General features: G+C 52.6%; 8 protein-coding genes across 8 annotated transcripts; 5 read left to right on the top strand and 3 right to left on the bottom strand.

The window, feature by feature from the left end:
- Positions 1-219: 219 nt before the first annotated feature.
- SMAC4_07465 (uncharacterized protein) lies at positions 220-756 on the bottom strand (the record flags this gene model as incomplete). The annotated part of the gene is made up of 1 exon (XM_003345430.1): positions 220-756. The coding sequence occupies one exon, from the start codon at positions 754-756 to the stop codon at positions 220-222; it is 537 nt and encodes a 178-aa protein (XP_003345478.1).
- Positions 757-1,917: 1,161 nt separating this feature from the next.
- On the bottom strand, positions 1,918-2,439 carry SMAC4_07464 (uncharacterized protein; the record flags this gene model as incomplete). The annotated part of the gene is made up of 1 exon (XM_003345429.1): positions 1,918-2,439. One exon carries the CDS (start codon positions 2,437-2,439, stop codon positions 1,918-1,920), a length of 522 nt encoding a protein of 173 aa, XP_003345477.1.
- Positions 2,440-3,395: 956 nt separating this feature from the next.
- On the top strand, positions 3,396-6,008 carry SMAC4_07463 (uncharacterized protein). Its single transcript, XM_003345428.2, has 3 exons — positions 3,396-5,016; positions 5,073-5,429; positions 5,489-6,008. Exons 1-3 carry the CDS (start codon positions 4,420-4,422, stop codon positions 5,564-5,566), a joined length of 1,032 nt encoding a protein of 343 aa, XP_003345476.1. The 5' UTR covers positions 3,396-4,419; the 3' UTR covers positions 5,567-6,008.
- Positions 6,009-8,655: 2,647 nt separating this feature from the next.
- On the top strand, positions 8,656-12,634 carry SMAC4_07462 (uncharacterized protein; the record flags this gene model as incomplete). Its single annotated transcript, XM_066090629.1, has 1 exon — positions 8,656-12,634. One exon carries the CDS (start codon positions 8,656-8,658, stop codon positions 11,962-11,964), a length of 3,309 nt encoding a protein of 1,102 aa, XP_065947412.1. The 3' UTR covers positions 11,965-12,634.
- Positions 12,635-13,786: 1,152 nt separating this feature from the next.
- On the top strand, positions 13,787-15,730 carry SMAC4_07461 (uncharacterized protein; the record flags this gene model as incomplete). Its single annotated transcript, XM_003345426.1, has 1 exon — positions 13,787-15,730. One exon carries the CDS (start codon positions 13,787-13,789, stop codon positions 15,728-15,730), a length of 1,944 nt encoding a protein of 647 aa, XP_003345474.1.
- A 65-nt stretch (positions 15,731-15,795) lies between these two features.
- Positions 15,796-16,626, bottom strand: SMAC4_07460 (uncharacterized protein). Its single transcript, XM_024655905.2, has 2 exons — positions 16,350-16,626; positions 15,796-16,208 (listed from the first exon to the last, which is right to left on the bottom strand). Exons 1-2 carry the CDS (start codon positions 16,564-16,566, stop codon positions 15,895-15,897), a joined length of 531 nt encoding a protein of 176 aa, XP_024511717.2. The 5' UTR covers positions 16,567-16,626; the 3' UTR covers positions 15,796-15,894.
- Positions 16,627-17,025: 399 nt separating this feature from the next.
- Positions 17,026-19,688, top strand: SMAC4_07459 (uncharacterized protein). Its single transcript, XM_066090628.1, has 3 exons — positions 17,026-17,411; positions 17,484-18,959; positions 19,028-19,688. The coding sequence occupies exons 1-3, from the start codon at positions 17,150-17,152 to the stop codon at positions 19,150-19,152; spliced, it is 1,863 nt and encodes a 620-aa protein (XP_065947411.1). The 5' UTR covers positions 17,026-17,149; the 3' UTR covers positions 19,153-19,688.
- A 705-nt stretch (positions 19,689-20,393) lies between these two features.
- SMAC4_07458 (uncharacterized protein) lies at positions 20,394-23,153 on the top strand (the record flags this gene model as incomplete). Its single annotated transcript, XM_003345423.2, has 1 exon — positions 20,394-23,153. The coding sequence occupies exon 1, from the start codon at positions 20,700-20,702 to the stop codon at positions 23,151-23,153; it is 2,454 nt and encodes an 817-aa protein (XP_003345471.1). The 5' UTR covers positions 20,394-20,699.
- Positions 23,154-23,519: the final 366 nt, after the last annotated feature.

Raw genomic sequence — 23,519 nt, 5'->3', positions numbered from 1 at the left:
GTGCCCCATACTGTTATCCGTCCATGCAAAGAAACATGAGAGAGTGTGTTCTCCGTGCAAGATCCCGCCGCCCCAGAAATGAAACTCCGACGCCAGTGAAATCAAGCTGTGGTGGTGCTGCCAGCAGACGCCCCAGTGTACCGTGGTGAACCGTTGGTGATATGGTGATGTGCTGCTGCCTGCAGCTTTCGCTCAGCGAGGACTCTGCTTAAGCTCAGCTTAAGTGTGGTAAAGACCGTAGACGGCAGAGCTTAGATGGGAAGGGAAGTCGCTAGGGCAGTTGGCGTAGCCCTCGGCGCCGACAACGAGGTGGCCATCGGGGGTGGTCCAGCGGAAGTTGTCAATGGCGTAGTGGATGAAGTCCTGAATGTCCTTGTTGCAGCACTCGATCAAGTCGCCGTTGGGGTACTTGTCGAGCTTGCTGGCAATGTTGACAGCGCAGCTGCCGTAGCTGAGAATCTCCCTGGGGATGGTGCTGGCCCAGGACCAGCAGATGGGGGTATGGTCAAAGTCGGGGATGATCACGTCCGCGATGTGGCGGCAGTCATCGACGAGCGGGGAGCCGGCAGTGGTCTTGGTCACGTATTTGTCGCCCTTGCAGTCGTGGAACAGCATGTGGGGCAGGCCGCTGCTGCTGAAAACGTTGGTACCGTTGTGGTCGGTGTCATGCTTGAACGCGCCGAGGCCGGGAGCAGGAGCAGCGTTGGCCAGAGCAGCGAAGCTCGAGACGAGGGTGATGAGTGTCTTGACGAGCATCTTGACGAGGTGAGAGAACGAAAGAATGAGATAGTTTGTGATATGGTTTGCTTGTTGTCTGTCTTGCTGGTCAAGGTGAGAGAGTGGTGATCCAGATTTTGAACTTGGAAAGATTGTGAGAGGAGTGGTGATGGATAAAGAAGGGAAAATAAGAAGGAAGAGTTTGTGGGTAGAAGGACCCCTCCTTTTATACCTGCCTTATGGGTTATTTGCCCGCGTCTTGAGGATCATCCACGGCAGAGGTGGTGCGTTCCTTCCAAGTCTGGATTTCGAAAACTTCAGATGAACGATAACGAGCTCTTTTTTTCTGGCAAATGACCGCCCCTCATCCCAATTAGCGGGACTTTTGTGTTTGATTTTGCTGCACATTTTATCTTTCTGTCCAGCAAGGTTCTCGCCGCTTCCACTCTCTATTTTCTCGATCTGGTACCGCATCGGGAGTGACAGGATAGGGCTTGGCTGCCCTTCTTCGAGGTCTTAAGAAGGTACCAGCCTCGGTTCTCGAACGGGAATTGGGCGAGAATATGGTTGTACCAAGGATCGAACCATCCGTCGCATGTTTTGGTGTCATCTCCGTCGTGGGACGACATGCGCAGTATGGGATGGGTCTGTTGTTATCCGGAAAACCCCAAAGATAGAAATGTGACCTATGCGAGTTTGCGGTTATGCAGTTTCCATCACCCTGCTTTCACTTGGTGATCACTCCTGGAAATGCTGTACATCTTGGGTGGTGAGAAATGCAGACGGCACTGGTACCTCGATGGGATGGAGGCTATGCTCAGACTATTTACCCCGTGTACTCCCACACGCTCAACATCGCCATCGTTAATCCGTCCCTCCCAAGCAAATATCGCGGCTTGAGCCTAAAGACTAACCAAAATACAGAAACACAAGGACGCGGATGATAGTTAGCCGCAAGGTAGCACAAAAATCGACTGGTGAGATAATTCTCCGAACAATCCCCCCATGGCTCAGACTACCTCATTCCGTGATACAAATGCGGAGAGATTATCATGAACAGAGGTGTACGGATGCTACCAGCAACCCGGTAAGAGACCGCACGTAAGGAGCGCGGAAAGATGTGAGCTGAGACCCGTCAGATTGGCCTCGTTTCTCCCTCAGACACTGCGGTGTCCTGTGTCCCTGTCGGCCGAAGCTGCCTCAGAAATCATCATCTGAGTGGTGGATATTCCAGATAACTCCATCTGGCCAGCTCAGCAGGCTGTCGCACCAGAACTCGCCCTCTGCTCCAACATGGTAGTTTCCATCTGCATCTTGCAATGCGAACTCGGTGACAGCCTCGTCAATCTGGTCGATGATGTCGTCATTGCCGACTTTGAAGATGTCGAGACCGTCGAAGCCTCGGACTGCAAATACACAGGTGCCATAGGTTGCAAGATTGCGGTTGTGACCCGACATGGTCCTCCACTCGCCGTCCTTCGCAATGTTACGCTGTAGGTGGTTACAGTCTTTAACGAGTGGCGAGTCAGTAGTTGTTGTATTCTTCATCCAAATGCTTCCCTGGCACTTGATGACTTGGGAGTTTTGCTGCAATGACGTGGAGGAGGTAGTTGAGTTATCATGCGGAGAGGCCGTGCCCGTGACTGTAGGTGCCGCCGGGACGGAAAGAACGCTGGAAGCGATGGCCAGGATAGCCCCAGCAAACTTGATGGCGAGATGCATCTTGGAAGTCTAGATCAGTTTGGATGAAACGGTTAGTGTCCATATAACAGACGTCATACCGGTCAATGTCGACATCCTCCTGTCCCCTCCTTAGAATGGAAGTCATCTACCTAAGGACGGTACCTCTGAATGACAGGTATTATGCCAAAGAGCGTGTATGCAGGGCGCGGTACCCGTATTTGAGACAAAGGAAAGTCCAAAATGAGAGACAATCAAGGGGCTTGCAGGTTGCAGATGAGGCTGATGTTGTACAACAGAACGAAGAGTGCAGAGAGAAAAGTCCGACGCAGGTAGAAGAGCGCTCGTCCGTTTTATCTCCGTGAGGTTAACATCATTCGATGACCTTCCAAGCCTCCAGAGAAGATCTTTGTTTCCGTTCATTTTTCTTTGGTCCTTCTGGGCGGATCCCACTCGAAGTTACCCTTGACTTTGGCGGTTAGGTGCAGCTGTTTGTTGTCGACCAGGACTGCCATGGGAAATTCGGCCATGTGGAAAGCGTGATGAGTGTCAGTATGGAGGTTGCAGTATGTGGACCTGAGGACCTTGATAAGTCCCGGAGCAAACAAGCATGTTGACCGGAGAAAAAAGAACACTTCAGTGTCCCAGATACTTTGAGATAGGGCCGTTCCCTTTGCGATCCGTCACGGAAGGAGGCAGGTGGTGGTACGGGAAGGCAACCCGTAGAACTGGAAGGAACGTGGAGGGGTAACATGCAGGGGCAGTTGTCGAATTCTCGAACTGGGAAAGCCCAGAGTCCTTCCTCATCTGCGGGCTCCCCGGTGCAGGGGTGCCTTCTATTCCTTGGTACCTCGCAGACCGAGAATGCGGCTGGGAAAGTGCGTTGGGAACGACAATTATTGCGGTCTGGTTGTCAGACTTGGAGACAGGAAGGTAATTTTGGAGGAAGGCGTGCCTTTCATGCGAACGCAAAGATTCCTCTGCTTGTTAATTCTTCCTCCTCTTTATTCTTCTTTCACGAAGGTCCAACTTGGACTCTTCACTTGTCTCCAGTCACCTTTTCTATTCACTTTCCCATCAATGGGACTTCCTGCCAGATTATGCAGTCCAGACAGCGCACATCCGACCGATGTGGCAATGACGGACAGTCTGCACTCTGCAATGCTGGTGGGATCCCAACTACCGACATTGTTGTTACCTTCCACTTCGGCGAGACCTCTCACCGTGACCTGACCATCAAAACGACACTTCCACGAAGCGGCCACAATCATGGAAATAGAAGAGCAGACAAGTGCGACATGCGTCTTTTCATGTTGTGTCGGCACTGCCATTGCAAGCTTACTCGCACCGCAGCGATGCTGATGGAACCCATTGGCCCCTGAGAAGCTGTTGATCCAGTTGTCCCACCCACTTCCAACTCAGCTTCGCCTTCGCCGTACCACGCCGGATACAATCGTTTCTCAGCCAAGAATCCCAGCATGTCCTGGTCCCAACAAGCCTAGGCCCAAAGGTCGACGTCCCATGTGTCGGAATGAAGCAAACTGCTGGCCGTGACGGGAATCCAGTTCTGGGAACAAGCAGCTCGTTCCTATTTCAGTGGTGGGCTACTTGCATCGTCGTACCAATGATGCTTCTTTGCCATGTGGTAGCAAACATCAACAGGCAATGGGTTTGTTTACTTTGTTCCAGGAACAGATGCCATACCCCTGATTTCAAAGGCTGCTGTTATGGCAGGTTGTCTTGGCGTAACACCGCAGCTGCCACCACATCCGACCCCCAAGTAAGAACAACCCCTGCATGCTATTACTGATATCGTCGATGTTGACCAAGCCGCTTTTGCCTTTTGCAGATCTAGTCCCTGGCTGCTGGTGGGTAAGTGAGGGGTCTAGTCCTTGGCCAAGCGATCTCGGACGGTCAGCTTCTTCCAGCCTCTCAAGTCGTACGAGTGAGCAAGCAAGGTAAGCTGACGCCGTCCACCCCTCGAAAAGTATCACCAACTTCCTCACTCTGACCACAGAAACCATGACACAGGGAAAGAAACTCGTCGTCGTTGTGGGCGCCACGGGCAATCAAGGCGGCTCTGTCGCTCGTCGCTTCCTCCAAGACTCCCGATATGCGGTCCGCGGCTTAACCCGCAACACCTCGTCTCCAGCTTCCCAACTCCTTGCCGCTTTGGGCGTAGAGATGGTCGCCGTTCAACTCGATGACCCACAGAGTCTCGATGTCGCATTTGCAGGAGCGAACATCATCTTTAGCGTCACCAATTATTGGGAGCCCTTCTTCCGCCCCGACTGTCGCAAGACGGCCAAGGTGATCGGCATGAGTTGCCGTCAATACGCCTACGATGTCGAGTATCGCCAGGGAAAGAACATTGCTGATGCAGCGGCCAAGGTAGTGGACACCTTAGAGAATAATGGCTTCTTGGTATCGACCCTGAGCCACGCCCGGAAGTGCAGTGACGGGAAGTTCACCGACTTGTATCACTTTGACTCCAAGGCCGATATCTTCCCTGACTATGTGCTTGAAAACCACCCGTCGCTGGCGGCCAAGATGTCCTGCGTGCAGACGGGCTTCTTCATGAGTAGCCACGCCATCCTTCCGAATTCGTATTTCCAAAAGGTATGTTGCCCCTGTCTTTCGGTTGCTTCATCGAGAACTCACCAGTCATGCAACAGCAATCCAATGGTTCCTTCCACATGCGCTTCCCATGCTTGCCCGACACCTTGATACCCCATCTGGATGTCAATGGCGACCTTGGAAACTTTGTGTACGCCGTTCACCAGAAGCCTCCGGGGGGGAATTACATGGCCATGGGCTCTCACGCGACCTGGCCCGAGTACCTGCGGGCATGGGCAAAGGCAGCTGGGGTTCCCGCCGAAAAGGCCGTCTACAAGCAAGTATCGGTAGATGACATGATCGCAGACACCCCGGATAGAGACGCGGGTATCGAGGTGGCGATTATGTTTGCCTACTCTGATGATACTGGGTATGGGGGTGGCATGGAATTGCAGACGGCCGAGGATTTGAGGAAGGTGAGTGATCATGAACTAGAAGTTTGATAGGAGAAGCACGTACTGACTGTTATGAACAGCAAGGAATCGATTGTCCTATGACAAGCTTGGATGAGTGGATGAAGAAACAGGACTGGTCGGCTGTTCTGAACAAGTGATGCCCACGAAGCCTGGGGCAGGGAAATCAGATTCTATCTGCCATACGGAATGGTCGATGGAATACCATATACGAAGGCATATAAGAACAGGGAAACAACGAGATTCAAATCTGGCTTTTCTTTCTTCCATCGAACACTCCGTCGCGCTGACTGTCCATTCCAGACGAATGATTCGGCCGGAGTCGGCTACTGTTCGTCCGCGGAAAGGACGCCCGACCGCCTTGGGATTGCGCGCTGTATCGTCATCTTGGACACTCACACAGACGTGTTGTGTTGCCTGGTCAGAGGCAGGAGCAGATGTCAACAACCGCGCAAACGGTCGCGATCAACAACAAGAAGTTATGGACGACCGCCAGCTGGCCATTGTTGTGACAAGGGCAGTATTCTAAGCTTGGAACAGTAGTTCAATTCCGCTAATAAACTACTTTGGTCTCGAAGGCCTTATTGATCCTCTCAACCTCCAGGAGAAGGCACCCTGCTTCTGCTCGGTTAGGCGTGATTGCTCCTGTGATGACTGTGATGGCTTTGTGATGATGTTTAGCGCCGTCAGTAGTTCTGGGGTTGGCTCGTTTAGCCTGAAACTGGACCAGGGTGTCGATGTCCGTGTGACAATTGTGGATCACCACTTGCCCTTCTGGAAAAAACCTCCACCTTCTCCTGACGAGGCAGCTAAGTTGCTATGTAATCGGATAAAGTTACGGAATCTAACCTAAAGAAGAAGCGCACCATATCAGAGCACCACCACAAAAATAATTAGTACTGTCAGGGAGCTGGCGCCCAGGGGTGTCTGCCTGACTTGAAGCCTATATAAGCCAGGCCTGCCCTCCGGTTGGGTGCACTCCTGGGGTGCGCCGCACGAACCACATTTCTGACCTTGGCGTTTCTGGCACCTTCGATATCCGCACCTCTCTTGTGTATTTAGCTGTAAGCTCCATGCCATACTGGCACAGACTTCCCTTTTCCTCTTTGTCAAATATTATCACTTTAACCAAGGCCTACCTGCGTGTATACCTCGTAGAACCCTTACACTATCGGACTACACTGTGACTTTAACCGTCCCGTCTCCTTGTGACGAACGGCAGTCTGATTTGCCTAAATGAGATAGCTGAAGGTAGTAACTATCAAAGTCGTTCGGTGAAGCCAAAGGGTTCACAACAAGTATGCTTGCGTACTGGTCTCAATGGTGACAATGGTCCGAATGTCTGTTGACTACTGTCGAACTACCTGACAATCTGAGTTCTCCCGTAGTCCCTTTATACCTGCTCGCCCTCTGCGAGATATCTGTTTTCGGATGCTCTGCTGAGCTCCATAGATCTATCTAATGAGTGGTGGCTCACGATGCTTCCTGGCTCACCGTGAGCAGTGGCTCACTGTGAGCCCGTGCGTGCGCCTTTCTGGTCCATCTTGGCTTGGAGGGTGACACGACCTAGCCCGTTTAGGCCTGTTGTATTACCAGCGCCATGGTTGGTCCGTGTGTCCTCATTAGTTCGTAACATCTGACAATGAGTTCTCCAGTCGTCTCTTTATACCTCCTCGCCCTTTGCGAGATATCTGTCTCCGGCTGCTCTACTGAGCCCCATAGTTCTATCTACTAGATGTTGTGTGTCCGCTCACTGGCGATGTCCTGCTCACCGTGAGCGCCGCCCTTTAGTGAGCACTCTGCATGCGCTCTCTGGTCCAATCCTTGTCTTAGGTTACATGGTCCTAATCGTGAGCGGGGCTGCCACATCCCGACAGCCTGGTTGGTTCGTGTACTTGCTTGAGTTCGTAACACTCCTGGAATCCACACAGTCCAAATCAAGCTGCATTCGCCTCTTGGTTGTGCGGGGAACGCAGCAGAATGCAACAACTGTGCTTCTAGACGCCTGTTAAAAGATCATGTCGTGCTTGCAGGCTATCGTATGTTGGCGTGAATCCAAGATATGAGTGGTAGAAAACCGATTTTGGCATATCAACGTTGGGCGTTTGCTCGTTGTTCTTGTCGAAATGGAAGGTCATTCCGACGGAACACAGTGTAAACAGCTTATCTTTGCTGCGTCTAACCGTAATGGCTTTTAGTCATTCCCACCCTTCTGCTGTTTGGCTGGTCCGATAAGGATTTGCTCGCACGGTGACGGCCGAAATTGACATCCAAAATCGACACTCCCAGCCGTCTCTCTCCACCCACCACTTCACTCGAATTCTAGAACCAGAACTTGGACTGGCATTTTTCTCTTTTCCTTCAGGGGAAAAAAGATAAAGTACCACCTGCTTTTCCTTTTATTATTTTTGGCTCTCACTCTTCAACTGGCCGCCCGTTGTACCTTGGTTTCCGTCACGGCATTCGCAAGGTACCTTCATCCTGTGGGAGCGCTTGCCGCCTGTACTTTGCAGTTTCAGTATCGACCAACAGAGACACCGGACAACTCTGCCTCGACACTCACTATTTCGACCTTTTCTTCCGTGCTAATGCGAGCACAGTCTACATATCCAACATCTGCGGCGTTGAATGAGTGCAGGTACTGAGCTGGTAAATGCCACATCCTCCATTGTCAGGACACCGCGGTCCAGTACGCCTGCCATCGGCTCCGCCAGCCATGGTGGCCGCGCCCTTTTCCCGTCATATGTGCCTTTTCGGCTTCGACCATGATACCCAAGCGAGATTAGTGTTCGATAACATTTGGGCAGCGTCTTTCTTGACGAGGTCATATACAGATGAGAAGCACGAGTACGTCAAGCGGTTCGACGCCGACCAACATGCAAAGCAAGAACTCAAGTATGGCAACAATGTCTACGTTCTTTTCAAAGCGCTTCTCTATTGCGGCAAGTACTGGGGCCAGGACAGCTTCTGGAGCGCCATTGGCCGCGGCTTCAGCGCTAAAGCTGTCTACGTTGAGGAGTTGACCTACATGCTCATGGAAGCCCGCAAAATCCAACGGACCAGAAGGCAAATCCGTCCTCACGACTCCGATGTTACGCGCGCGGTAGATGATTGGATGGCTTTTCTTGACGCCCATGGCCCCGAATTGGAGATGGCCCTCCGTAGCCGCACGGTCCGCGCTGTTACCGATCCCAGACTCACCGGTGATGCGGATTCCTTTTTTGCGAGCATGAGAGGAACACTCGTTAATTGCAACAACATCCCCCTGAGCCTCATTGGTAGACCACCATGCCCCAGGATACTTGCGGCCACTCGAACTCCCTATCGCCCAATCCCCCCGATCCATCACGGGCATGATCTCCCACCTCGACCAGCATCACCGCCTGTTAAGAACGAACCTCGGCCTGCTGGGACTGGTTGGGAATACTTGCTAGAGCCTAACCGGAACGCCGCGCGGGAACCTTTGCGCAAGCGCTCAGGCTCGCCGTTTTCTCGTGACTCAGACGACAATCCTCCATACAAACGACACCATGGCAGCTCCGAATGGGAGTCGGAACAACAATCGCCTCCACGCTGGAATTATCCAGAGCCAAGGGTTGGCTCGCGACAGCGTGATGAGCGACCGGATCACGACGAGTTTGATCAACGATCGCCACCGCTCGTCCCACGATCCGGTGATTTCTGGCCACCACGGGGACCCCATGTGCCCCAGTCTCGGGTGGACTTCGAGCGACAGCAAAGTCTTGACGAACAGCGGCAAAAGGAAGAGCAGTTGCGGAGGCTAGAGCAGCAGAATCAGGAACTACAGAAGAAGGTTCAAGAATTCGAGGCACAGCGACGCTTGGAACAACAGCGGGAACAAGAGCGTTTGGAGCAACAGCGACTCGACAAGGAGCTTGATGAGATGCAGAAGGCTCGGTCCCAACAGCACAAAGAGAAGATGGCCGGGGAAAAGAAGCGGCCCGACGCTCAGAAGAAGCCTGAGCAGCAGAGGCCCGAAGAGCAGACAATGCTTGACGCGAAGAAGAGTCAGGAGGAGGAGGACAAGAAAAAGGCTGAAGCGCAGAGGAAACTTCAACTTGAAGAAGAACGCAAGCTTGAGGAGCAGGGGAAAGCGGAAGAGGAGCAACGCAAGGCCGAAGAGAAGAAACGCAAAGCCGACGAGCGACGCAAGCTTGCAGAAGAACGCGAGCTTGCAGAACAGAACGAGCTTGAAGAAGAACGCGAGCTTGCAGAGCAGAACAAGCTTGAAGAAGAACGCAAAGCTGAGGAGCAGCGCAAGCTTGAAGAAGAACGCAAGCTTGCAGAGCAGAAGAAGCTTGAAGAAGAACGCAAGCTTGCAGAGCAGAAGAAGCTTGAAGAAGAACGCAAGCTTGAAGAAGAACGCAAGCTTGAAGAAGAACGCAAGCTTGAAGAAGAACGCAAGCTTGAAGAAGAACGCAAGCTTGAAGAGGAACGACAACGTCAAGCCGACGAGCGACAGCGCAAAGTCGAGGAACAAAAACGGCTTGAGGAACAAAAGAGGCTTGATGAGGAGAGCAAGCAAGCTGAAACTCGTAAGCAGGCGGAGGAAGATCGGAGGCGATTCGAAGAGCAAAAGAGACTCGAGGAGGAGCGCAAGCGGGCTGAAGCTCAGAAGCAAGCCGAAGCTCAGAAGCAAGCCGAAAAGCAACGCGAACGCGAGGCGCAAAAGCGGATTGCGGATCAGCAAAAAATGGAAGTTGGCGAGCTGGAGAGACTCGAGCAACATCCCCAGGAAGAACTCAAGTTCGGGGAGATGCCCATCAAGGGAACCGCACATCGTTCAAGCTCGACCATTTCAACCATTCAGGCTCCAACCCCAGCCGCCCCGTCCTTTCTTATCGGAGCCAGGTTGAGAGATCAATTGGAGGAGGCCAATAGGAGAAGCTCGGAGCTGCAGACGCAAAGGTCCCAAGCTGGCAGACGGAATAGTCCTTTCACTATGACTCGGGATAATCTCTTACTGTGGAGAGGACGCTTGGTTGTGCCAAAGGGTACGTTGCGAATGAACGTCATCTATGATTGTCATCGCGGATACTCGCCTGTGCATCTTAGCAGAGAGAAAACGAAGGACCTGGTGTTTGATACGTATTGGTGGCAAGGCTTAATTGACGATGTAAGCCGTTTTGTTGACCACTGCGTTGATTGCCAACATCGAAGAGAGGAGCGGTATAGGCGGAAGGAAAGGGAACGCCAAAATCCTGAGCCACAAGGCACGGCCTCTGTTGGTCAACCGAGCAGTCAAATACTCCCCCCCAACGACAACAAACAGCAGTGCGATAACCCTAAGACTGCCAATAGCACAGGCCCATCAGAGAGCAATGGCCTTTTTCTCGCCAAACCCAATTTTCCTTCAACTTCTCACCCTCCCGACGCCGTTGTTTTGGTTCCGTCTGTCTCCAGAACAACCGAAATTCATCTACAGCGATCCTCACCTCATCCGTCTATCTCAGAAAAGACCGACATTCATGGACCGCGACCCTCACACCACCCGTCCGTCCTGTCTTCGGACGAGGAAGTCGCTGGGTTAAAAGACAAGATTTCCACACTCGAGAAGAAACTGGCGGACACTGAAGGGCAGCTTAAGGCGGCTGCCGTGATTCGGCCGCTCGAAAGAAGCATGAGCAAATTTCAATCGGATCTTAGCACTCTCCATGGAGACATGAACACCCTCTTCGACTCATTCCAGTCCATGGTGGACCTGATGACCCACATGCAGGAGGATGTCATATGTATCAAGGAGACTGCCCAAGGCAACCAGCAGCAACATGGTGGCATCGAAGAGCTCTCGCTATCCGTGGAGAATGTTAAGGAGAATGTCGCCTTGGTTCTGTGCGAACTCTCTGACATTCGGTTGCAACATCAGCAGCTGGAAAAGAAGGTCGTTGCAGCACCCTTCAGGGCTGCTCCCTCAAGAGACTCGGAAGCTCTAATGACTGCCCTGACTACCATCTCGCAAAAGGTCGACAGCTTGAACAATGAGATGGCCGATCTGAGAAAGGAAGGCCAAGTGCAGCGGGATATTGCGCCTCCAACTGCCGCGAACCCTAGCGACCTTAAAGATCTCATGGGTATCGTAAGGACGACCTATGATAACGTTGATATGCTCAAGAATGATGTGAGGGATTTGAAGGAGCAGCGTGCTCGAACGAATGACACATCCGCCGCATCGGGAAATATCAGTGGTTCCGTCGACGCCGAGCTTATCAAAGCACTGTTCGGGGAGCAGAAGGCTCTAATTCAGAGTCAGAACCAAAGACTGGACAGGATGGCAAAGGAGATTTCGAGCCTACAAACTCAGGTGTATGCTTCTGGCAGGACTCAGCCTCAGCCGAAGAACTTGAAGCAGGCCATGGCGGCTGCGGAGAAAGACTTGCAGCACCATCTCATCACGATGCAGAGTTACCGAAACAAGATGGCCGATCAAAGGAACCCACCATCGACTGTCTTAACGATGGCCGACATGTGTCAGACATTGGAAGCATGTATCCAGTATTCTAAGGCCGGACAAAAGTGATAACAACAACATCACTTACCGAAATGAAATTACGGCGGGGCCATATCCTTTTGTGGGCCATTACTGGAGGACTGGACTATCAATACATATTCACATTGTATTTTCGATGCCGGCAACTGCCTCGTGCTTTAGCAAGCAGACGAGCACTCCCGTGACGTCCGTTGGGGCCATGTAAACTGTTCCTTTTTACAACTAGCACGAACTATACAGCTGTGGACGAAAAGTGAACATCTTTTGGCCCGCACTTCCAGGCCTCCGTGCCATTCATGGTTACTCCCTAATAACAAGCGCGGAGACGCTGGACTGTAGTTTGCTGGCCCTGTTATGAACATGTCTTACGAGCTACTAAGAAGTTACCATGCCAGGCCGTGTCACACACCAAGCCAGGACGGACCAGAGAACGCATGCAGAACGCTCACGGTGAACGAAGTGCTCACGAAGTGAGCAAGTGAGCAAGTGAGCGAAGCATCACCAGTGAGCAGGCACGCATTAGATAGACCTATGGGGCTCGACAAGAGCATCCGGAGACAGATATCTCGCAGAGGGCGAGCAGGTATAAAGGAACTACGGGAGAACTCAGATTGTCAGATAGTTCGACAGTAGTCAACAGATCACAGTTACCACAATTGTTCATTGAGACCAGTATCACGCACATACTTGTTGTGAACCTTTTGGCTTCACCGAACCGCACTGATAGTTCTTACCTTCAGCTATCTCATTTAGGCAGATCAGACTGCCGTTCGTCACAAATAGACGACATCACTGTTTACTAGTTTGCGCCATATGGGCTATGCTGAGTGCCGGCGTTCCATCAGGTCAGCCGGGCTACTTACGAGATCTCAAAGCGATCTTTGACAGCGAATGTTTCTTGGAAGCAACTAACAAGTTGGGACCAGCACACTTATGGGTGGATTTCTATGCGCTGGTGCCATGATATACGGTGATATTTATGAAGACAAATAGGACAAATGCTGACACAAGGGACAAAAACAACGTCTACTGCCAGGTGACACACAAACGGAGGGAGATATGGGCCCAATGAACTGAAACTGAAGCACCCGGGCAAGCAAGACAGCCGCCGCGATGATCAAGTCAACGTGAAGTCGAGGAACAGGCAACGTTCAGGTAAGTCAAATATTCGGTCTTGTATACGCAAGGCCTCATCCGCCTATCTCTTGAGGTGACAACTGGCACCTACACGCGGCCGTTCACTGCAAGACTCAAATGACACAAAGAACTTCATATCAACCCGAGAATCATTTATTCCTTTTGTGTCCTAGCTCAAAGGCTGGATAGCTCAAGAGAGAAGTCATCAGGAGACGAACGGGGATGGCTACAATGACGTCATAAGGGCCAGCTGGGGTCTGGGCCAATCGGCAGTGTTTGAACGGAGCCCCGACTGTTTTCTCGCTTGGGAACCTAGTCATTCTCTCCAGCTCACCAGTTGCCATTTCTGTTGGGAACAAATCTCTTTTCGGGTTTCCTTTTGGAGACCCAACTGTCGAATGTTATTTTTCCTTGATTTGAGATGTGTGGCGTGTTTTTTTCGTTTTGTTTACTGTTTTGAACGCCATCTCTGCTTTCCGGCGCCATCTCGTGTCTTCATCCTATTTATTCATTCTCTGCCCCTGCACCAGTGGCATCAAGAATTTTCAGGGTCCAAACCGAATCAACACCTCCCCACTACAACAGTTCTTGTGAGATGCTGACTCGCGCATGAAAGACCTCGAATAAACCCCCAGCACATATACCCACGGCGCCGACGAAGTTCACAAAGCAACAAGGATTAAGGCTTCAACCAATACCAGCACCAATTGCCACGATGGTAGACGACACCCTTCCACGTCTCATCTTCATCCGCATCTGCATCTTCCTCCTCCACTATGCGCCTCTCATCGAAACCGTCCTCCTTCTCACGGTCGTCACCCTCCGCTACCCTCCACCCACTTTAATACCCCATGCGGAGCAAATCGCATCCTTCATCCCTCCTCCGCTTTACAACACCTTCACCTCCCCCACCACAATCCTCCTCCTCGCAGCCCTCCTCACAACGGAATTCATCTACATCACAACCCTCTACCTCCCGCATAAGGCCAGCCTCAAACACGAAGCTGTCCACCCCCCGCTACCGCCACGAAAAGAGCGCGAAGAGCTCTTCGACAGAGCCCTAGACAGCACGACAGACTGGGACGAGTACCTGAAGCTCTGGTTCCTCGGATCTCCGGTGGAAGAAGTGAAGAGGGAGAACGTGCGGGAGTTTTTGCTCTGGGCGTTCTTTGACAGGGACGGGGAAGCCAAGGGGGACAATGATGATATTGCGGAAGAGCTGGAATCGTATTTGGTCAAGATCGAAGCTTTGCTCGGGAGGAAATTGCCGCCGGGAAGAGGAAGTGCTACGAGCCTCAGGCTGACGTTTGATGAGATTGAGACGAGGTATCGCAGTGTAGTGTGGTATGGGGTTATTGCTTTACTGGATTTGATCACGCATGCGGTGTTGGCTTGGGGCGGGTATAGACATTATCGGCCGGGGAGGCCGGGGAGGGAGAGGAGTTTGTGGGAGGGTCGGGAAAGGGGAGGGGCGGAAGGGGTGAAAGGAGCATCAGCGACAACAGGAGGAGCAGTAACGGCAAAAGCAACGACAGCAACCCTCTTCCCGCCACGCCTCCAACATTCCATCCCCTTAATTCCCCCCAGCTTCCGACATCACACCTCTCCCACCAAGCACCTAAGTTACTACCTCCGCCCGCACCGCTCACGCACCCAACCGCCTATGGTCTTTATCCACGGCATCGGTATTGGCCTCTGGAGCTACCTTCCTCTTCTCAACTCCCTCAAAATCTCAGCCTCCGAGGGTCTAGGTGGCGGAAAAGATGAAGAAGATGGACAAATAGGCATCCTAGCCGTTGAGCTTCTGCCAATCTCCTCCCGCTTGACAGGGTCAGGCCCCGAACTCCCAGCCGCGCTTGACCATGAGCAGTTCTTGCGGGAGTTTGAGGCTGTTCTGAAGTTCCACAGTACCGAAGAAGGAGATGGCCGGTTTCCGCTAGATAAAGGATTCACGCTCGTGACGCACTCATACGGGTCAACGTTGGTGGCACCCATATTGCGGTCTACCACGCAGTTTACCTCCTCCTCATCAGCAGACACAGACGCAGAAACAGGCACAGGACAGAGTCTCAGTCTGGCGTCCCTAACCAACACGCTTATCCTCACGGATCCAGTTTCGATATGTTTACATCTCCCCACGGTAGCATACAACTTTACGCGCCGCGCGCCGCGCACCGCAAACGAGTGGCAGTTGTGGTACTTTGCCAGCACGGATATCGGAATCGCGAGGGCTCTTGGGCGGGGGTTCTTCTGGAGAAGGAATATTCTTTGGAGGGAGGACATTAACGAATTCCTACTGAAAGGAAAAGGGGAAGGGGTAGGTGAGAGGAAGAAGGAGAGAAGAAGAAGAAGAAGGGTGGTGGTTTGTCTGGCGGGCAAAGATCTGATTGTTGATACCAAGAGCGTGAGGGCGTATCTGGGGTGGACTACGGATTATAAGGGGTGGTTGGATGAGGGTGTTGAATGGTTGGGAGGTAAAGGGAAGAAAGGACAGATTATGAGGAAACAGACGGGGAAGAATGGGAGTGGGATTGAGGTGCTGTGGTATCCGAGGCTGGATCATGCGCAGATGTTTGAGAACGAAGAGACGTTAAGGCCCGTTTTGGATGTTATTGGGGGGTGGGATCAAAGGGGAGATGGGGGAGGTCAGGAGAAGTAATGTCTTGATAACTGGTTACTAAAGGGAACAAAAACAAAACAAAAAGAAAACCGAAGGGTATATTGACTCGTTTCTCATAACCGCACCCGCACCCACATTCCTCGCTTCGCTAGATATCCAAACCCAAACAACCAAACAAACCAAAGAAAGAAGAATACACAAACTCACGCCCTAGAAGGCGGATACTCAGCCTTCCCCCTCCCCCATCCCTTCAGATGCACCTCAACCGGATGACTCCCGCTGCGAATAATCACCCAATGCGTATCTTGCTCCGCACTCTCGTTCAGAACCTGGTGTTCAGTCCAAGCCGGGACAGCAGCAAAGTCACCCTGGCTGAGCTCGTGTCGTTCTGGTTCGCTGTCTTCTTCGTCTTTGGATGCTGTCAAAAGCACGCCGCGGCCGAGGGCGACGTAGATGATGGCGTCTTGTTCGCCGTAGTGGCGGATTGTTGAGTAAGAAGTTGGGGAGAGGATGAGGACTGTTTTTCCGTGATTGTCAGAGATGGTCACTATATTTTCCCTATAAACAGCAATCCACGGAGCAAAAAGGCCCTGCTGCAACAACAACCACAACAACCACAACAACCACAACAACAACAAAATAAGATCGAGAATGGTACCTGTCGAGCAAACCTTATCCAACTTATTCACCACCGCGTCCCGACTGTACACACGCACTCTATGACTTCCTCCATTGGCCGTCGTAATGACCGGGGGTATTGGCGGGATTATGTCGATGGACTTGGTGATGGAGACGGATGAGGGAAGGATCATGGGAAGGATGTCGTCGATTATGGGGAGCAGGGAGGCCATGATGGCTAGAAATCCCGCCGGCATGTGAATGCCGTGCGAATGCGAAGTAATAGTGAGAAGAAGCGGAAAGTGGAGGGGGGGGTCTAGATGTTATTTGGGACGGGCTGTGCTGGGCAAGGCTTAAATGGGTGATGATGCATCGTGATTGCACCGTTGTGATATGCGCCGTGATGGAGTGTGGAGGGAACCCTTTTGGTAGGATGCCCGTGGTGATGGCATCCTGCATTATTGCTATTGTTAGAACAGTACCGCTGTAGGCAGCTGTGTCTGGGGTCACTAGTGTAGCACACTAACAGAAACTTCCTGCTGTCATCCCTGTAAGCCATGCGTCTGTGTCCCATTGATCACCAACAACAGCGGGCAATGCGGACAGAAGGTGGGGTAGCGGAGCGGCTAAGCACTAACAAGCAGAGACGCTAAAATCCCACGTCGTCACCATTTTTGAATGATTGAAAAAGAAGATCATGCCTTCCGTTTCCCTTACTTTAATCTGTTACACTCATCGCGACCGCAGTTTCAAATAATGACAGTCGTGTAACCTCGTGTCCAGTATTCCTCCTGCTTTTCATACCATCTCAATCCCTGATCTACTACGTAACTGTGAACTATGGAGGGCAATCCCGCAAACCAGTCGTGGCCAGCGCCATGGCATCACATCCTGCCGTCGCCCTCGCAGCAGCAGCAGCAGCAGACAGACAATGCAGCAGCAGCCGCCGATGTCGACCCCCATCACCATCAGACGCCTCGGATACACGCAGAACAACCGCTGGACTTGGACGCTTACACTACCACCGAAAGCCAGTCCTTCTACTCGGGTACAGATGCCGATTCCGACCGTGTGGCTGAATACATGGCGTCGCAACAACAACGTTGGCATCCCTTCTCTTCCCTCCTCTCTGTACTTGGTAGAATCCATACTGACGAGAGGGACATGGTCACAGATAAAGATGAGAACTTCCCCGCACAAACAAGTCCCCTTGTCCATCTTCCTCTCGAACTGCTAGACAGCGTCTTGGACCACCTCTCCGCCATTGACCTGGTCGCTGTCTCAGCCACATGCCGTCATCTACGCACCGTCGCCAATTCCGAGTTCCGCTGGCAAGGCCTCGTTCAAGAAAATGTGCCCTGCTACCGAGTAACCTCGTGCTACCCCTACAACTCGTTCCGCCAACTCTACAAAGCCCACGACCCGCGCTGGTTTCTTCCCAAATACAAGATATGGTTCGCCGACGACAGCCTCTACGGCCGTCTGATCATCGCCCGCTTTGACCAGCGCCGTGGCTGCATCGAGGGTTACCAGCTAGTCGCCTCGGTGCCTAACGACCTCTGGGACGATGACGTCCTCGACAACGGCACCATGATCCGCAAGCACGACTTCCGCGTCGGTCTGCACCTGGACCAGCCCGTCTTCCAACTCGATCCCGAGAACGAGTCCCCAGAAAGCGACAACGCCATGGTCCGTCACTGGCAAGACCTCGACTTCGTCCGCTATAAAAACGACCCCGCCAAACCCAAACCGCACTTCAAAGTCGAAGTCCGCGCTCAGGGAGGCTCCTCCATCTCGGCCGGCTCCCGCAGCCGCTCCTTCCACACCAACTTCTTCCTCGCCAAAGCCCAGCCCCTGCGCAACGCCATCCATGACGCCGAAGACCTCATGGACTCCCACGATGTGCGCGATCTGCTCCATCCGGACCTCAGCCGCTCCCTTTCCCCACGGAACTATCTCATCCGCAGCACCATTCCGGGCGTCGGGGGCGGTGGTCATGGTCTTCGCACCGCCGTGCCTCATGGCCTGATGAACACCATCCTGCGCGACAAGTACTGGCCGCCGCCGACCATCGAGGCGCCGCACAGGGTAGCCAACGTCGGACCTGTGGGTGTCAACGAGGGGTATAACGCCGAGGCGACGTCCAAGATTCTGCAGAACCCGCCTGCTGCGCGGGTAGAGATCAGCGATCATGCGTTTCACTTGAGGAGGTGGGTGGAGTTTGGACGGGTGATGAGGGCGCATATTGGCGAGGAGCTGGTGACGTATTCGACGCTAGATGCGAAACTATACACGCCCACGCCTGAGAAGCCGTACAGGGGCATTTTCGTCGGGCATTATGGGCCGCATGGGTGCGAGTTTATCTTGATGCATCAGCCTGATGATGGTGAGGCGGCGGAGACTGTTCAAAGGAAAGAGGATGAGACAGATGAGGAGTTTACGAGGAGGAATCAGGAGGCTAAGGTGTATAGGGGTGGGTTGGCGGGGATTAAACTTACTGGTGATCCGAATGTGCCTAGGGGAGAATACACATTTGTTGCGAAGGATATTGGAGATGAAGGGTTCGTGAAGGTTGCGGAGGAGGAGGAGTTCGCCGGGGCGAGGGTGGTCAAGGCTAAGGGACATGTGGCTGAACATAACTTTCGGGATGGTGAGTTATCTTTCTTTCGTTACCCATTTATAATTCTTCTGTCGCAAAAGTACTAACCATCATTACAGACGACTGGATAGACTGCGACCTCTTCCTCGCCTCTCACAACCGCCTCGCTCTCCACTGGCACCGCTGGGATATGACGAGCGTTTTTGAAAGGGTCGATATCGACAAGTTTATCGTTCCTGAGTAAGTACGTTTCGCGCGTTACCAGCCATGATTACGTCTTGTGCTTTTGAAGCATTTTCGTTGTTTCCCTGTTAAGACGACACGGTAATGACTCTACGCCCTACGGGGCGATGGTAGGCTGTATGATGGGCCTTGGTTTATGTTGTGATGCCATGTCGATGGCGGTTTTATGACAGTTTGATGGGGGAAAAGTTTGGAGTTTGAGGGTTATGATTATGAATAGGTCATGGGTTCCAGGGAAGAACAACAGGACTGGCGACTTTATGGAGGAAATGGGCTTATGATGGATGAACTTGGTACATACTTTGGTGCACGGCGTTGGGGTTTCTTGGTCTTTTGTCCGTTCGTTACATATAGCACTGGAGTGAGTATATAAGTCTGGATTAACAGTTAACACACAACGCGGTGATATCTATAAGTCGATTCTGGTTGTGTTTTGCACCGCTCGGTATATATGTTATAGGGCTTCCCAGTTACCAGTGACTTGGGGGAATACCATATGATGAAAATGATGTATGTTGTCGTGCTCTTCATATCCGTTGTCGTGATATTCAACCATGCCGCCGACTTCCGTAGACCGTTAACACCGGTCACCGATAACCGGCCTGGGCCCCTATCTTATCAGCCCCTTGATCCCCAGACCCAGCGGTCATGGCTGCCAAGGCCAGCACATGCCTGCCCCGACGTCAGGCGGATGAGAGCGGAACAAACAGCCCAGCGGATGCAACGCTATCAAAAGATGCGCCCTCCGCCCAATGGATCCCCCTGACGTCAAGCGATCCTCCCATCAACGGCAATTGACGGGTCAAGAACATTTCTCAAACACCTTGCTGGCCAGCTGCACTACCTACCCAGGCTACCTACCAGCCATGCATGCCCTTCTGATTCCCATTACCCAACGCCATGCGATGCAGGTACACTTCTTGACCGACTGACTGGTTGCACAAAAGTCGGGAACGCGTACGAGCTGCGTGTCTTGTTGAAAGTGGTTGGATTGTCGGGAACTCGTGACCATTTTGTTGGCTTGTTTGTTTTCGTACTTACGGCGGTGTGGTAACGATAATGTAAGTAGAGTAAACAGGTGGTGGAAAAGGAGGATAAGAAAGGGTTCTGGGAAAGTCTAGAACTCTGGGGAAAAGGAGTGGTGATCTCAGCTTGTCGGGTGTTATCTGGATGGGACCTGCTCCCCGTCACTTATACAAGTACTTCCTCTTCCAACTTGTTGGGTGTGCTACCTACCTGCGGGACTCTTCACTTTTTTCCTCTTCACTTCTTTTTTGTTTACGAGCTGTTCCATTCATTTGCGAACAATTAGGTGCTTCGCCATCACCGTCGTCGTCGCCGAGATTTACACGTCCGGTACTCGGTGACTAACAGACCGAACGGAAGGTCACGGCACTCGGACGAAAAACAGATGATATAATAGACAACAAGACGACAAGATATCTGATTTTTCACAAAGATACCCGACCGACCCCGACATCGACATCGACACCTGACATATCCAGCACAGACAGCTGCACAACCTGCTTGCAGCACACCTCGCACGCAATGGCATCTGCACGGCCTGCCACCCGCCTCGCAGGTGACGTCCTTCTCCGATTTACACCTCGCCGACCTACATCATTATTACTACCTACATCACAACCACAACTAACGACAATAAAAACTGTCTCGTCCTCATGTCGATCTTTCACGATACGTACCCGCTACATTCACGACCATGCCTTTATCACTCCTACTCCGCAACCGAACCCAACGCCGAAACCGCCAAAACATGACGGTCTTCCAAAGCAGCAACAACGACAAGCGCGCGCCGCGCCCACTAGCCTGGCCGTAGGCGCTGGCGTTGCTCTTTTAGCTTCGTATCTCTACAACCGTGATCGCGACCATGACAGCAAGAGCAAGACCAAGCCCAAGCTTAACCGCGACGATCGAGAACGAGCGAAAGATCCAGATAAAGAACCACCACCTCCTCCTCCGTCTCCAGAAACCTTCCAACATACCAACGATGCCACAAACAACCAAGACACCCGCGAACCCCTCTCCCTCCCACGCTTCCACCTCTCCGAAATCCGCTCTGCCCACTGCTCCACCTCCGATTCCCCATGGGTCACCTACAACGACAAAGTCTACGACATAACAGACTGGGTCGGCGCGCACCCCGGCGGCGACGTGATCCTACGGGCCGCTGGAGGGCCCATCGAGCCATACTGGGACATTTTCTCGATTCACAAGAACTCGCCCCACGTTCGCGAAATCCTGGAGCAATACTGTATCGGCTACATACACATGGACGACCTGGATCCGAAGACGACAAAGCCCAAGATGGAGGAGATCGAGGATCCGTTTGCGCAAGACCCGCAGAGGGATAGCAGGTTGGTGACGCATACGGCTAAGCCGCGGAATGCGGAGACGCCTAGTGAACTTGTGGCCTCCGGCGAGGGGGGTTTCTTGACGGATCAAGGGCTTTTCTATGTGAGGCATCATATGTGGGTGCCTGTTGTTGATGACCTGGTTAAAGAAGAGAAAGAGGTGTTGAGCGTTGAATTACCTGACGGGGAAACGCGAGGGTACACGCTAAGGGAACTGAAAGAGAGGTTTCAGAGACATAAAGTTACGGCGACGCTGCAGTGCTCGGGTAACAGACGGAATGACATGACGAGACATACTGGCAAGACGAACGGGTTGCAATGGGGTGTGGGAGCGATCAGCAATGCGGAGTGGGAGGGGGTTTTGTTGAGGGATGTGTTGAGGGATGCTGGATTGAAGGTTAAGGATCCTTCTACGGCTACCGCTGTTGTCCAACACGCTTCCACCACCTCCTCCGCCTCCAACGAAGAAGAAGACCCCCTCCCCTCCCAAAAAGACCTCCACGTCCAATTCTCCGCCCTCGAAGCCTACGGCGCCTCCATCCCCCTCACCAAAGCCCTCGATCCCACCGGTGACGTCCTCCTTGCCTTCGGCATGAACGGTTCCGCCTTACCCCGCGACCACGGATACCCCTTGAGAGCCATCGTCCCGGGTCATGTAGCTGCTCGTTCGGTCAAGTGGCTCAACAAGATTGTTGTGAGCGATGAGGAAAGTTTGAGTCAGTGGCAACGAAGAGATTATAAAAGCTTTGGACCGAACGAGGGCGCGAATCCGGATTGGGACAGGGCGAAGAGCATACAGGAGATGCCGGTTACCAGTGCTATTACGGGGGTTTGGGTGGGTAGTGATTGTTTGAGGAGTAAGAACAAGCAGGAGAAGGGGGTAGGGCAGAAGACGGTCGATTTGGCGGGTGTGGATGGGCTGAAGGTTGGGTGTACTAAGACTACCACCACCACTGCTACCCCTTCATCATCCCAACCCTCATCCCCCACTACCGAAAGCAACGGCAAAATCCCCATCGCAATGCAAGGCTACGCCTACTCAGGCGGCGGCCGCGCCATCGCTCGCGTGGACGTCTCCCTCGACAACGGCCGAACATGGGACCAAGCCGAGTTAATCGACGACTGCAGCAACCCCGCGACTCCTTGCTACGGGAACAAGACGTGGACTTGGAAGCGGTGGAAGTATTATTCCCACCTGCCGCCCTCTGTCCTTCCCTCTTCACTCCCCTCCACCAGCGCCTCCCCCAAAAATGAGGGAGAGGGAAAGAAGGAAGAAAACAAAAACTGCACAACCCTAATAGTAAAAGCCGTCGACGAAGCTTACAACACCCAACCCGAGTCTCACGCCGGTATCTACAACGTGCGAGGAAACCTGGCCACGGCCTGGCATCGCGTTAGGATTTGTCCGCAGTGCGTGGCTTGTCCTGATGGTGCAGGTGGAGGGAAAGGAGTTAAGTGGATGACGGGCAAGGTGATTGGGTGTGGGTTTGAGAAGGAAGTGGAGGAGGCTAGGGAGAGGAAGATTGATGAGGGGAAGAAGAAGGAGGGGAAGGAGGGGAAGGAGGGGAAGGAGGGTGAGGTGAAAGAGGGGAATGCGGTTGGGACTGCTGCTGGGAGGCCGGGGAAGTAAGTTGGTGATTTGTGGAATATAGATATAGGGGATGGGATATGATGGGATGGGATATGCTGGGATGGGATGGGATGGGATGCATTGGATAATCCGGACATCAAGCACAATTGCTGGTAGAGAGAGAGAGGCAGGCGTTCCTGTTGCTGTTGCTTGGTCTCATATGGATGAGACGGATTATGACCATGGGGTATGTCATCAGAAGAAGGCATCAAGACAGCATAAAGACAGAATAAGGAGGGGGAAGTGACAGACAGGACTAGAGGACTAGGAGACAAGACAGCTTCTACTAAAGAGTGCAGACTCCGGTATCGAATGATCATAGCATATTTTGCATAGCATGGTTATTAATATTTTTTAACCCCCATC

The sequence above is a fragment of the Sordaria macrospora genome, chromosome 6 (assembly GCF_033870435.1).
Source record: "Sordaria macrospora chromosome 6, complete sequence".
Lineage (NCBI taxonomy): Eukaryota > Fungi > Ascomycota > Sordariomycetes > Sordariales > Sordariaceae > Sordaria > Sordaria macrospora.
This window is presented reverse-complemented; position numbering and strand designations above follow the sequence as displayed.